General features: G+C 41.2%; 1 protein-coding gene across 1 annotated transcript in view; it reads left to right on the forward strand.

The window, feature by feature from the left end:
* PTTG1IP (PTTG1 interacting protein) overlaps nt 1–16,100 on the forward strand; it is a 268,479-nt gene that overhangs the window by 46,124 nt on the left and 206,255 nt on the right. Inside the window, exon 2 of the mRNA XM_069225712.1 lies at nt 10,691–10,743. Within this exon, the coding sequence (XP_069081813.1) occupies nt 10,691–10,743 (53 nt within the window). The remainder of the gene's footprint in view (nt 1–10,690; nt 10,744–16,100) is intronic.

Below are 16,100 nucleotides of genomic sequence, written 5' to 3' on the forward strand. Positions count from 1 at the left end.
CAGAGCTAAGTCGGCCACTTCGGCCTTGGCCAGAGGTGTTCCTGTGGTCGACATCTGCAAGGCCGCAACTTGGTCGTCCCTTCACACTTTTGCAAAACATTACTGTTTGGATTCTGAGGTTAGAAGGGACGGCCATTTTGCACGGTCAGTGCTGCAGGATTTCTTGGTTTGACCATTTAGGCACCCACCGCCGGGCGTGGTACTGCTTTGGGACTCTATTCATGAGGTGAGGAATCCACAGGTAGTTGCATCCATCAGAAGAACGAGTTACTTACCTTCGGTAGCGACTTTTCTGGTGGATACATTAGCTACCTGTGGATTCCTCACGGTCCCACCCGCCTCCCCGTTGCCTTTCTGGTCTTACCAAGTAATCCTTGAGTGCGCTCCTCTTGGTCTTTGAGGGTGCAATAGATGTGTATATATAATATATTTATATATATATATGTATATATGTATATATGTATATATCTTTGTGTATATACTTGGTGTGTGTATATATTTTAAAAAAGAGAGAGTTTTATATATATATATGTACATAAAAAGATTTACAGTTATTCATACAATGTGGTGTATTTTTACAATATAATGGATGTTGCCTTGCTCTTTCATTGCATTGCCTGGTTGTTCTCATGCACGTAAAAAATGATTGGTACTGACGTCCGCACGTCGTCGAGGACCTCTTATTGCCTGTATGACATCAGATGGCGTCGCGTGGGCGACAGTGACGTCCTCGTCGACGTGCAGAGACTAGTAAGAAGATTTCCGTCGAATGCTGGCGCCATGGGAGTATTCATGAGGTGAGGAATCCACAGGTAGCTAATGTATCCACCAGAAAAGTCGCTACCGAAGGTAAGTAACTCGTTCTTCTCTTCCATAAATATACATCTTACCGCAATATCAGCTTACCTGCAAATTACTCATTCAACTTCATTATTTAGAATACCAGTCATAAAAGCGTTTATGGAAGGCCTAAAGAGAATTATACCACCTAGAACACCACCTGTTCCTTCATGGAACCTCAACATTGTCTTGACACGACTCATGGGTCCACCATTTGAACCCATGCATTCTTGTGAAATGCAATACTTAACGTGGAAAGTTGCATTTTTAATTGCCATCACGTCTCTAAGAAGAGTGAGTGAAATTCAAGCTTTTACCGTACAAGAACCATTTATTCAAATACACAAAAATAAAATAGTCCTACGAACAAATCCAAATTTTTTACCAAAGGTAATCTCACCGTTCCACTTGAATCAAACGGTAGAATTACCAGTGTTCTTCCCACAGCCAGATTCTGTAGCTGAAAGAGCACTACATACATTAGACATAAAAAGAGCACTAATGTACTACATTGACAGAACAAAACTAATTCGAAAAACAAAACCACTCTTTATTGCCTTTCAAAAGCCTCATACAGGAAACCCAATTTCAAAACAAGGCATTGCTAGATGGATAGTTAAATGCATTTAAACCTGCTATATTAAAGCAAAGAGAGAGCTGCCTATTACACCAAAGGCACTCTCAACCAGAAAGAAAGGTGCTACCATGGCCTTTCTAGGAAATATTCCAATGAACGAAATATGTAAGGCAGCAACATGGTCTACGCCTCATACATTTACTAAGCACTACTGTGTAGATGTGTTAACTGCACAACAAGCCACAGTAGGTCAAGCTGTACTAAGAACATTATTTCAAACTACTTCAACTCCTACAGGCTGAACCACCGCTTTTGGGGAGATAACTGCTTACTAGTCTATGCACAGCATGTGTATCTGCAGCTACACATGCCATCGAACGGAAAATGTCACTTACCCAGTGTACATCTGTTCGTGGCATTAGTCGCTGCAGATTCACATGCGCCCGCCTGCCTCCCCGGGAGCCTGTAGCCGTTTAGAAGTAGATCTTGAACATTTGTACGTTTGTAAATATATTACTTTAAACTTTATTATGTACATACGTATTCACTCCATTGCATGGGCACTATTACTAGCATACACAACTCCTACCTCACCCTCTGCGGGGAAAACAATCTAAGATGGAGTCGACGCCCATGCGCAATGGAGTCGAAATGGGAGGAGTCCCTCGGTCTCGTGACTCGAAAAGACTTCTTAGAAGAAAAACAACTTGTAACACTCCGAGCCCAACACCATATGGCGGACTGTGCACAGCATGTGAATCTGCAGCGACTAATGCCACAAACAGATGTACACTGGGTAAGTGACATTTTCCATATATATATGTACATATATATATATATATATATATATATATATATATATATATATATATATATATATATATATATAAAATCTTTCTTACTGGAACCGCTGTGTGACCTTAAAATGTTTATTTAAGAGCTCACCCTAATAATGAAGGCTTTTAATTAATGAACCATAAACACAAGTTCGAACAGCATTAACATATGGACACACATATTACCTCAACTGCAGACAGTTCCCTTCTCTGTAAACTGGCAGCCAAAGGGTTTGTGAAGCAGGGAGCTGCACCAATGTGTCCTAAGGACAAAATAAACATGAAAACTTGTTGCCCTTGACCCCAAACAATAAGTCCCAGGAGTCAGGAATTCCACATCCCTGGCTATAGTTCTCACACTTGCTTGAGTTAGAGCTATTGGCATTGTAAATTAATAACTGGACATTTCTTGCCACATAAATTGGTCAACCCTGCCTCCTAATTTCATCCTTTCCTTCCATACAATTCCAGTGGCCCTGCAAATAACTATAGCACTTCCATTTACCTTCTTCCTCTATCTGAAGCAACAATTTAAAATGTTGCCATGTAGCATCCTAATTTAAATCTACCATGCTAATTCCAGTAGAATATCACTTTCACCACCCTACCATCAGAATTGCTGGTTGGCTAAAACAATTCCCCCAAAAAAGACACAAGACAGCCGCAGAGGAGAAATAAACTAGAAGGGTCACCTAAACATATCAAGAGTGTTAAAACAGTCCTATTGTAAAAAGGATGTTAACTTGGTGTGAATCATGGTCATAAGTGTGATAAGGAGAGATTAATATTACATACAAATATCATATAAACCTTTATCAGAATTCAACTTTTGGCATTAGACTGTAATGCTCAAAACAGCCCCTAGAGGGCACTATAACAAATATCATTTGTAGGAAACATGGTCATGTAACCATATTGTTAGCCCGTAGAGGGCATAACCCCATGAAAAAAAACAGGAGAAAATAATGCAGTGTAACCATATACTTATCCCCCCAGAGGGCATTTTTTTGGCTAGCAGCCCTACTGCAATGATATTACAAACAAGGCCTTTCAAACAAAACTTTTCCCATCTGTAAAACAAAAGTTCTAGGCATGAGAAAGCTTTAACACACAATGGTGGAAGGGGTTATTATTTTGGGGTCCTCACTAACCTAGTGTGGGTACCTAGAGATGATGTAGACAGAGCGTTATGAAGGTGGTCCCACTGTCCTACGACCACCACAGGCTGAGGTATGAGTAAAAATGTTTCATAAAGGTAATGCCCTGCAAAGCAATATGGGGCAAGTTTCCATGCCATGAATATTTTAGTATGTAGATATGACTGTAATGCTTAGAACAACCCTTAGAGGACACCACAATGAAAATAGCATTTGTAAGAAACATGGTCATGTAACTATATAGTTAGCTCCTAGAGGGCATAACCACCTAAAATGGCTGAAAGTAATGCACTGTAACCATATATTTAGCAACTAGAGGGTGTAGTGCATTACATATTTTCAGGGGTAGCAGGCCTATAGCACTGATATCGCAAACAAGGCCACTAAAACACAAGCTATACCCAGCTGTAGAACAGCAATGAGAGTTTAAAAAGACACTGACTGGTGGGAGGGGTTATTATTTTGGGGCCCCAGAGATGATCTAGACAGAAAGTGTGTGTTATGCTGAACCTTTTGGTAGTGATCCAACTGAGTTTTGAGAAAAAATGTTTTGTGAAAGTAATGCCCTGCAAAGCATTATGGAGTGAATTTCACGAGTGAAGTCAATATTGTAGTACCGGCTCTCCCGCTGTGTTGTGAGAGCCGCTTTCACTTTGAGGATTTCTGTTTTAGTAAAGCATTTACAAATTTAAAGTGTTTTAAGGGGGAAGCCACAAGAAATTACTCTGATTAGGTAACTGTGAACAATGTGACCTGTGCTCCAGTCCTGCCGATCAAGTTCACGCTGTTGTGCCTGTTCGTGCTGTGACCGTCATGGCCGCCATGCAGCATGAAGGGGAGAGACAAAAGTAAAAAGTAGTTCACCCACGATGAAGTATATTGCCACTTGTGCAATAATCCATGTAACGGGGGCAGTCTGCAAGGCACGACAAAAACAGCCTCAAGGCGGGACAAACGTAAAGCATTTACTAATGATATCAAGTGATTTTTGAAAGGCAAGCGCAGGAAGGAACGCGATGGGCGTGACATGGACATGGTTAAAAGCCCACAATGCTTACCACAGGTCAAAGCACTTGCTACTCGACCTAAAAATTAGGAAAGCGATGTTTCTCAAATTTGGGGGTGGGGGGGGTCGCTGAGAGGGCTCCAGGAAGAGCTCAGTGACTCTTAAAATTGATGCTTTCTTCTGTTCTGTAGTCATTACAGATAGTGTAAAAGTGTATAGGTGATCATGTTTGAGTTGAAGTAATAACAAACACAAATGCTATTTGTGCAGCACGACCAGAGAAAGGTGTTTTATTGGGAAATATCCTGAACAACTAGGTCTAAACCACTACTTGCCTGAACCACTACTGCTAAAAACTAAAAAGTCTCTACAACTAAGTTCTAAACACTACTGTCTAAACAACAATTGTGCCTGAATAACAATTGCCTGAACAACTAATTTTAAGGTAAGGTTTTCTTTTTGGTTTTTATGGTTTATTAGTTGTTTAGAATATATATGAGCAAACAAACTGGTCCTGCTTATGGCGCGCTGTTTCATGCTGGTGCAGGTGTGAGGAATGGACCATTTCCTCTCATAAATCCAAGAACAAACAGTTGCAAGCAACTTCACCACCGCACTCCAGGAGGACATTTTTTCTTTTAATTGCAGTCAATATTAAATCACCATCCTTCACCAACGACGCGTTTCGACCTACTGGTCTTGATCACAGTAAATTAGTCCTATCTCCATGTCCCCTATTTATAGTGTCTCGCCTATAACCCCTATTAGTGCATTGTGGGACATGTCTATTAAAAATAAAATCAGTGTTGTGCATTAAAAACCAAGATCCCAACCACCACAGAACCTGCCCAACGCTATACAAATTATATAGATTAATATGTGCAAAGAATTTTGCAGTTAACAATAACAATTATGTCCCTTTCTCAACCTATCCTTTTGGGACTATTAACCTTGTATGGTGAAATTAATTCTGTAATTCCTATATACCTGATAATAGATTTGTGCATTTACCTATTTTGTTTTCATACATTCTCACATACATCCTAAATCTACCTCATTATCTCCTTGATGTTTATCTGTAAATGCCCTCTATCTATACATCCACAGGTAGTCTTATCAAATAGCTGTTAACGAGCGTTATATATCCTCAACTTACAGATGATAATGCAGTTCTTCATCCCCATTCAGACCCCTCGGACTTTTGGTTTTGAGCTGTATTATGAACTGTGACTCCAACCGTCTTAGTTGTAACTCTCTATCTCCTCCCCTCTCATTGCTATCTACACTTGCAATACCAAAAAATCTCATGTCCGTCCATTTGGCTCCATCATGAGTCACTAGGTGTTTTGCAATAGCATAGGTTGTGTCCTTATTTTGCACGGCTCTGATGTGTTCCAAAATGCGTTTCTTTAGAGGCCAAATTGTACTGCCCACATAACGCAGACCACATGTGCATTGAATTACGTATACCACATAGTTGGAATTGCATGTGATCCTTTTGTTGATAATCATCTTGTTACCACCAGAATCCTCAAATTCCTTCACGTTAATCCCAATGCGGCATTTTTTGCACTTGTTACAGCAAACAAAACCAATTGTTTGGCTCGAGAGCCAGTTCGACTGTTCTTTGATCTGGAAGTGGCTATTAACCAAAAGGTCCTGTAGAGATGGTACTTTCTTTATAGGTAGCCATAAGTTTTTTCACTACCAACTTTCCCACCACTGGTCCCAGTATTTTCTCAAGATTTTCAAGATCTGATGTCTCTCATTGGGGTATGTCATTACAAATCTGGTAGTTGCATCTTCCTGAGGTTTTGTCATCATAGATTTAGTCAATATATTCTCTTTGGTTCGAGCTCTTGCTTTCAGTTCCCCAGCTCTGATATCTTTGTATTTGTATTTTCTTAGGCAAAATCTCGGTCTTGTCTCAGTGAATTTTTGTTCCATTTCACTCTCCGTGGAGCAGTTACGTTTTACCCTGACAAATTCTCCATAAGGTATACTTCTTTTCAGTGACATTGGATGGAAACTATCTCCATGTAATATGCTGTTAGTCGAAGATTCCTTCTGAAATAGAGTTGTCTGAATCCGATTATTCTCTACATATACCATCACATCCAAAAATTGGACCCGTTCTTTGCTTATATTATATGTAAATTGGAGGCCCATATCATTTTGATTCAGTTTTTCAAAGTATTGAAGGAATTCCTTTTCTGTCTCATTCCAAATGATAAAAAGGTAATCTATAAATCTTAACCAGATAACTGCTTTCTCCGCTAGTTCTTCATTATCACCTCCCCAGGCTACTTGTTTCTCCCACCAGCCCATGGTCAAGTTGGCGTAGCTCAGTGAGAAGGAAACGCCCATTGCTGTCCCGCGGATTTGGACAAAGATTTGATGATTGAATAGGGATATATTATTGTTCAGACATAGTTCTGTCATCTTCAACAGCATTTGAGAGTGTTTCAACTGACTGATATCACGTTGTTGTATATATATTAGTTGTTCAGGAACAATTGTTGTTTAGACAGTAGATGTTCAGTACTTATTTGTAGAGACTGTTTAGTTGTTTAGCAGTAGTGGTTTAGGCTATAGTTGTTTAGACAGTAGTTGTTCTGTCACATATTCGTTTTATTTGGTGCGTTATTCATTCCGTGAGTTTCATGACAAATAGCTGAACTTGGGGATTTATAATTATATTTTAATGCAGTTCCAGGGAACAGTGGAGCAGGGGAAGTGAGTGTGATGAATTTTGACCATCAACCACAGTTTTCGTGCCCCTTGGTGGGCCTTTATAAAGTGCACCAATACTGTTGAGATTCTGATAAAGAACATTTCTTTGGCCACCTAGTATTGTTTCTACTGCAGGTTTATACCCGCTTCTTCACAGAAGCCACTGAAAGATTGATTCCTCCCCCTTTTATTGTGGAAAGGTGCTCACACTCTGAATAGTTAGGACCCTAGGCATAAGTACCTATGCTGAGTATGTGCCAGGAAGCATGTTCAGTTCTTTAGTGGCGTGACAGAATTTTTAATAGTTTGCTTGGCTAATTATTTTAACGCTTCATCTGAGCAAGTGGTAAACAAGACGAGATTGTACTTCAAAACCAAAGGGTATACATTTTACTCGCCGTAATAAGTACAACATAAGTGTACTGAATATTCATTTTAGTTTAAGTATGCAAAGACCTGTTCAAAGATTAATTCATCCAACCCAGTTCATGTGCCTTTGGAAGGCATCTGCCTTATTCAGAAAACGTAAACATCTACTAGAGAAACCTGCTTAAATAATTTAATAGTTGTGTTAAGGCTATTGCACATCAAACAGCTTTCATGACAAACAGCTTGGGACTAATATTCATTATTTGCTTTTAAATAGGAGACGTGAATGTTGACTCCATGGTGAGAACTAATGTAGGCAACAAAAGCAGGCTTTTTTTCTAGTTCAACATCTATTAGCTGAATGGCCTTTTTCACAATTTGTCTGACACCCAGAGGGAATTATTATTTCAATATTAAATCATTAAACAGTGACATTTTGATAAATGACATTCATTTAGAGCACTTATATGTACAAACATCTAAATGCTATTGCCAGCAACAAGCCTACCTAAGAAAATAAGCGGGGTTTTAGATCAGATTTTAACCAAGCAAATACTTGTGCCATTAAGAAGCAGTCGTTATCAACTTTCCATCAGAGAATGGCAAGATTGGAAAACCCTTTTACCCTCTTTCTTGATTAGCAAGTAGCAAGATAATATTGGAGTTGTGATATTATGATGTTACAGATGTTTGCCTTACAGATAAGAAAGGGCCAGATTACATGAATATTTGAATGCTAAACAGACATTTTCTTAATGTAAGCAAGGGTCTACTTTGAGCTTCTTTGGGAAGTCTCTCTTAGCTGATGAGAAATGATCTCTTCTATGCAGATATGTAGACAACCTTAACCTCGTGTTCTGGACTGTTTGTATTTTGTTGATAAGTCTTCAGTATCCATAATTAGTAAATTGCTATCATCCGACCTGAAGTTGGCACGTGCTCCCACTACTAATAGGTAGTAGTGTTGGGCAGAGTGGTTGATAGATTCCTCAGATATGTCCTATAAGGTTATATAAATTAAACATAACACCAGGATGTTTTACTTGGGGACGGGGAGGCTGGGGGCTATTGTTTTAAAGGTAGGATGGATTGTAATGAACATCTTAATTATTCGGTTCACCCATGTCCTGAACATTATACCTGCCATTTTCCCTTGCTGTAAGCTGGAGCCTATTGTTAAGTATGCATATCTCAGTGACTGGATGATGTTTGATCAAAATGTCACATGAGGCTCTTTCTCCTACCCTGTGAGACGTACACAAACTAATTCATCTGTGCTTGGTGACTGCAAATCATTCATTTACACAAGTCTATGAAAGATACCAATGCTGCAGAAATCTAGTTTTAGGTAAGTAACTTGTGTCTTGTTTTCTACAAGGTTTTTGGTTATTGTGAACTTTTCGTTGGGGGGCTTATAGTAAATAGAATTTAAATTAGCCTGATAGGCAATACTTATCCTGACCTCCGGTTTACCACCCGATGTCAGTTTGCTTATGCGTTGGCAGACTTGACTTCTATTTCTGCGGCCTTTTGGGACTTTGAGGGGGCTGTTGGACTTCAAGTGAATTGGGGGAAATCAAGCGTTTTCCTGTTTAATCGCAATGCACCACCATAAGACATATATCTTGGCAGACCACCACTGATGTGGACAGCGGCTACAGTCTAGTACCTGGGGAACAGATTATACCACTCCCAAATGGGATCTGTTTGAAGGCAACCTGTAGCAGGCTTTCACAGCCTTAAGTCCCAAGTGCCATTTTGGCAGTGGCTGCCACTCGCCCTAACAACCAGGGTCACCCTTTCCAAAATGATAGTTCTTTCCAGACTACAATGTACTGGTATTCCCCAGCCAACATTTTTTTCTGTGACTTGGACCAGATGGCGGGGTCTTACTGTGGAACTGTAGGATATGGCTTGTAGCCCTCAACAAGCTCCAGCTCCACTGGGTCGGGGAGGCATGTGAGGGCCATCCTTTGAAACCTACTACCTAGTGGCACAACTCCAGTTGGGTATCCCAATGGTTGGTAGGCACAAACTTGCATGAGGCAAGTACAGGAGAAGGTCCCCCTTCTCTAACACATACTATTCCAGCATCTGCTCCCTACCATCAAGCTGCACCAATCCTGGTCCCTACATGTGTGGGTTGCTAGGAAATGCATAATCTGCATCCCCCAGTTGATGGAACACGTACTTTGCTATTCTCCTGGGATCCCTCTCCAGGGCTCTTCAGGAACTTAACTGTTTACCAATTGGTGGAGTGGCATGACCGTTTCCTATCCTAGACACTGTGGGTAGTCTCTTTCAAAATGTTCAGCTTTTCAGGTTGGACCAACTAAGCCAAGATCACAACATTCCTCCAGGTCAGTTCCTCCGATGGGGCACGATAGAGGATGAACTACGTACTCGTGTGGTGATACACACATTATACATCATAGGGGGACGTCCATAGCCTTCAAGTAATCCCAGTCCATTTTCAGGAACACACGCTTTAAAAACATTCAATATATGATACTACACTGGGCATATCTCACAACTTCTCAGCTGAACCGGATGTTCTCAGCAGCCAAACTCAACCTGCCCCAAATGCCACGCTCAGGTGGCTGTCCTACAACATATGTCCAGGTCGTGGCTCACCATATCTGGCTACTGGCAAGCCATACACACCACACTAGCCACCGCCACTGAACTAACAACACTCAACACGTGGGAGGCTACATCCCTGTGTATCTGCCTCAGAAGGGCAAATCACAAGTTGCAGGAGGTTCCATCAGTCCCCTTATACCTGATTTATTTGATCTTAGCAGGGCCCTCAACCAATCGCATTCGCCTGGGGCACTATTCAAACATTCACAACAACATGCTCACCTACATATACCCCGATAGCGCCATTGTGACTTCCTCTTGTGAAAGAAGACCGTTCTCTTGACTGTTTTCCAGTCTATAATTGTACTGTTGTGCAACAGATTTTGACATTTCATGTATATTGTAATACAGTTGCAATGAGACTGTTGATTGCTGTTTGCTCCTCCGTTGATCATTTTGTACACGCAAGGTATGTAAAATGTAAAACTTACAAAATAATTTGCAAAAAAAAAGTATTTTATTTTATGCTTTTTTACTTTCAACTCTCTTCCTAAACTACATCATGATATTAAAAAATCTTTTTTCGCAGAATGTTCTAAATTTACCAATACCACCTGTGAACAGTGCCTAAAGAATGTCACAGTGAGTAAAATATTGCATGTATTGTTTTGTATCATATATTAGCATTTATATAGCATTTTATACCATATTGTGAGCTCTAACCTGTATAATCAGACGGGTAACATGGTACACCATGCAATAATGTGCGATTTGGCAGAGTGTTGTATTTGTTGCGATCCTGAGTGGGAAGTATTTTGATACGACGTGTGAATAATCAGATGGGTGTTCTTACCTTTTCTTGGAGTGGAGCTGAAATCCGTGTGGAACAGGAGGTGATTTTAGAGATGGATGCACTGACTGTAATTATCTGACAGCAGTAATTAACTCTTCAAATCCTAGGTTACATTTTATGGTTTCAGGTCTCACCTGTGCTGGCTGCAGCACTTGGCGTCAGCCTTTCTAATGGTGTTTGAGTTTGGGAGGAGGATAAGCAGAGGGGTGAGGAAAGGGTAAAGAGGCAGAGATCTGCCTAAGTGGTTTGAGTTACCGGTATTCCAGCTGGGAGAAGAGATTAGGTAGACTTAAAGAAATATGCAGCTGCAAAGCGCTATTCTAGTCAGGGGCTCTTGGGGCGTTGTGTGCATGTACTCTAAAAGAAAAGATGATGTGTTAATAAGGGAAGGTGCATTAGACCATATGGCAAGATGTTCAAGGGAAAAATGCTGCCAGATGAGTAACTTTGTACCAAATGCAAGTTGGTACCATAAATGGTAGCCAGTCAACTTTTTAAAGGAAGGAATGTTTCCGGGTGCTGTACATTGCTGTTCCGCCTCTTTCCTCTCTTATGAGGTGCAATCACACAAAATCTACATAATCCATAAAGCCCATATTTCACTAATTCTGCTTGGCCCAAGGAGGTCAAAATTTGGAACGAGGTGCTCTCGCCAAGAGCCCACTTCAGACAGCTTCTAAAGACAGGCAAATTCTAGTTGGGTCATGGTCGAATACTAGCCAGACTGGCATCCTGCACATTTGAGTGTGAATTGCTTGGTAGTTCGCTGCCCTGATAGAATAAGAACAAATTTGCCTGCCTTGTTATCCTTCTGCTCTCTTTCTTGTTTAGCCTAGTATGTTTTCAGACACCCTTACTTTTTGCAGTTTAAGGAGGGATTCTTCTCCTGTTCCTGTAGAATTTCCTCCCAAACAACTTCCACTTTATTAGTGTGGAATGAGATTTTAGGGTCAAAAATAGAATGTCATGAAAGGAAACTTACCATGCTTCTGTTGCTTTGACTTGTACAGCTGTACAGCATCGATTTGACAGGTCTTATTTTGTTAAATCTTGGTCCAGCTCTTCTCTCACCTGTAAGCTTTTATCTGGGTCTCCTTTACAAGTTGACTTTAAACCTCCTCTGCCTGATCTCTTACCACTCTTCCCCTCCACTCAAATGAACACTGCTCATGTCTTTAGCTAGAGATCTTTTGTCTAAACCTTAATAGCCAAACAGGTGCCGTTCCTGTCCTAGACAGCCAACAAAGTGCTTCTCTCACCTGTAAGCTTTTATCTGGGTCTCCTTTACAAGTTGACTTTAAACCTCCTTTGCCTGATCTCTTACCACTCTTCCCCTCCACTCAAATGAACACTGCTGATGTCTTTAGCTAGAGATCTTTCGTCTAAACCCTAATAGCCAAACAGGTGCCGTTACTGTCCTAGACAGCCAACAAAGTGTGTTGATTAAGTCTGCTGGATATTGCAACTCTCATCTGCCCTGGGAGAAAGAAGCCTGTGAGAGTCTTGTTTATCCAAGACCTCCTTTCTTGATGTGTTTTTAGGGCACAAACTACCCCTACGAATTCTGTAGAAACTAAATACATTTGCAAAATAATTTCTGTGGAATCGCACCAGGCTGGCAAATTAGAAGACAAGATGGGGTTTCAGTGATGTAAATATCTGTTGAGTGTTGGAAATGCTTCACATGATTTAATCAAAGCTAAATGGGCTAAATGCTGACGTTCTACAGGTTCAAATGACTACTAAACCTCTCGTTGGTTTTGCTTTACAATGTGAAGACTACAAAAGTATCTCATTTTATGCTTTGCTTTCAGTTCACTTCCTAAACAACAGCATGATAACAAAGAAATTATTTTTTCACAGAATGCTCTACTTTTATACTGACAGCAATATCTTGTGCGGTTTTTGGGGTATTTGATCCCATTCTCATAATACATACCATTGCAGAGATATCGCCTACAAGCTGCCTTTATCCTCTTTTTAAAGCTGAAGGCCTCGCCAACAAGTAATTTTATTCATCCTTAACTTTGACTACAAATGCCTTGGTGGTGGGATTGATTGTCAGTGACCTGGTAGAGAGATGTTTTGTTCTCACTTACGCCATTATATTCTGTTGTAGCTTTTATACCCACCCCTTTTTACTGTATAATACCAAGAAACCAAAAACACTGCTCAGTTTGGACACAATTATCTTTCGTAAGTAATCAAAATAGGAGACACCTTAGTGTCTGGGGATCTCCATGCGACTCTGACAACATGACGTAGTGAAAGAAGAGTGTACGCAAGAGGGAGAGGAGCAGGAAATGCCAAGATCACTGTTGCCCACCAGGGGCAGTCTGGATTGAAGTGGAGCCCCATGGTGCACCAATCGTTTGTACATTACAATTACAAGAAGCACAAAACAAACTTGCATAAAATATAGGGCCCTTCAGGGGCCACCATCAGTCGTAATTAACAAAACAAGCAGAAGTCTGACCTTCTGGAGGACATCAAAGTCTGTAGGGAAAGGTGAGAAGGACCTTGCCAATGCTTCTCTTCCCCTCGCAACTCGGGTAATATGGCGTACCAGAAGGAGAGTGGTTGATTGCTATGTGGGAGGATCAGAGATGGCCAAGATTGCACTGGCAGTTTTTGGGGGCGCTATTGCATGTGAGGATCTAAACACCACCGGTCCAATTTTAAAGCCTTCAAAACTTTTATTTCTTGCTAGTTGAAGATATATGGGTTAGGTTAATTAATCAAGAATTACACTATTATTGGAAACAAAGGAAACTCTGCTTCTTCCAGCCACCACCCCACGTTTTGGAGGGTATGACTAGAAATGTGGGTTTTTCAAAGCATTGCAGAAACAATTGTTACGATGTTCTAATAATGCCCAGAATACAACACTTGGATCTTGGCGGATGGGGTTACCCGATCAGTACTTTTTTTGTTGTTTTAAAAAAAATAATTTTATTGGCTTTTTGTTGACAACAAATAAAGACACAAGCAACATCTTGGTTAAACTATCCCCCCTGTTTCCCCTTTCCCCGCATCTGCTCCACCTCTTGTAATTTCCACACTGGTTCTTTCAGGATCTCCCTTAGTAACTGGTTGAGTTCAAAGTTAAGGTCTGTCAGTACTATTTTAGTCGTGCTCTTCATCGCTGCCTGGCTCACCGGAGGAGGAGGGCAGGCCCCCCGCCTCTGTGTTTGGTTCCTTTAGGCAGTCTAACAGATAGTCCCATTACCCTATCAGTACTTGATGGATATCCCTTCCACCATATTACAATTTCATTATATCCTATGGAAATTGTAATACAATGGACGAAATAAGTCATGTTTGTGACACAGTAACCAGTTCACCAAGATATTACAATTTCATTATATCCTATGGAAATTGTAATACAATGGACGAAATAAGTCATGTTTGTGACACAGTAACCAGTTCACCAAGATCTTGAACGGGCCCTTTGTAAAAAATCATATGAAGAGGTACTAGAGAGCAGTAAAAAGGAGCCTAAAAGCTCCATTACACCACAAGAACCAATGAGGAAGCCTGTGTAACAGGCTAATCAAGCAGTACCCTGTAGTAAATGTACCAGCGTAACGCTTACAAATATTTCCTGCCCTTCACAACAGCAGTGTGAGAACTTTGGAAATGAAAGGAGTGGCTCCTTATGAAACGAACTCCAGGAATACTTTGTGGTAATTGGTCATTGACATCTGCTGTACAATTCCGTCTTTACTGATGGCCCAATTAACTTGCATATCGTCGCTGGCATATGTCCCATCCTGAAGTATGTGCATCACCTAGAGTGACCCCCAAACTAGAGCAAGGTGGCACTTGCAAATGCTGGAAACTTGTCCTTCCCTTGTGCTCCATTTCTGCTTATCCTCTCTGCATCCAGTAAACCTTAACAAAGTGCATTGCACAATAATCTTTATCCGGAACTGCTACCAGTGGGTTGAAAATTGCTGTGTAGAATTAAAAAGAAAAAAAAAATACTCACTTCATGCTCCTCAGATAATACTTAGCCATTCTTCCCGGTCTTCCCGTCGACCAGGGTCGTCTTCTCGTACTGATGTCTGTTTGAGGGCCCGTTCAAGGAGTCATTCTGATGGATGCCATTCTCCATCTGCGTCTCAATGTAAGTCTCAACACAAGCGGTCAAAGTCACGGAAGTTGCCGACATACAGCCTCTCTCCATTCCTTGACTGAGGGGTCTACCCCATTTCTCCCTCCCTTTCTAGGGAATGGGGTAACTCTAAGCCAGATGCATGAATATTGCGCTTCCCTTCAAGCCGTCTTTGGTGAATCACCTTCCTCTGGAGCGCCTGTGGGTCCCAAGGAGGTGCAAAGTGCTTTGACTGAGTCCAACCCGGCAGGTTCACCCTTTGCTTCAGTTAGGCCTTCAGCATCAGTTGACAAAGCCATTACAGAGCCGGTGCACAGCCCTTTAGACTTGCTACGGAAGCAAGCTCCTCTCTTGCTGACATGCTAAGAAGCATTGCTGTAGTGTTTGATCAAACTCTTCCTTCAGTAGAATTATCTTCAGATCCCCTAATTGATGTCCTCCATCAAGGCTAAACAGGGGTTGAACCAGTGCTTTCTTACAGCGTAGCCCTACATGATGTTTTGTTGGGGTCCTGGGCTAAGCCTGATACAGGGGCACATGTTAATTGGGCTATATCTAACAGGCACCAACCTGCCTCTGGTGATCCGGCTTGTCTCATAAGACATTATACTCATCGAAGTTTGGTGGTACAGGCTGCATTGGCCTCCTGTGATATCGAATCGTTCCCACTTGTCCCATCTGATAGTGATTTCAGGAGCCTAGATTTGTGTACGCTCTATTAATACATCTTGCGTTCTTGGACATTTCATGGCACTCATTGTCAAGCATCCTGCCTAGGCTTCCGGATGATATCAGGAGCACTCTTACCTCTGCGGTTCAAGAAGGCCAGCAGGCAGCTAAACTAATTGTTTGCTGTAGTATGGATACTACTGACTGGATCGGGCTATGGCTTCTTCAGTTGCACTATGTCACTGTGCCTGGTTATCTATCTCTGGATTTTCAGAGCCAGTCCAAGCCACATTGATTGCCATGCCATTTGAATGTGCATAGGCAGACACGGCTTTAAGGCGTTTGTGATCGTAGGGGTGG

The sequence above is a fragment of the Pleurodeles waltl genome, chromosome 3_1 (assembly GCF_031143425.1).
Source record: "Pleurodeles waltl isolate 20211129_DDA chromosome 3_1, aPleWal1.hap1.20221129, whole genome shotgun sequence".
Lineage (NCBI taxonomy): Eukaryota > Metazoa > Chordata > Amphibia > Caudata > Salamandridae > Pleurodeles > Pleurodeles waltl.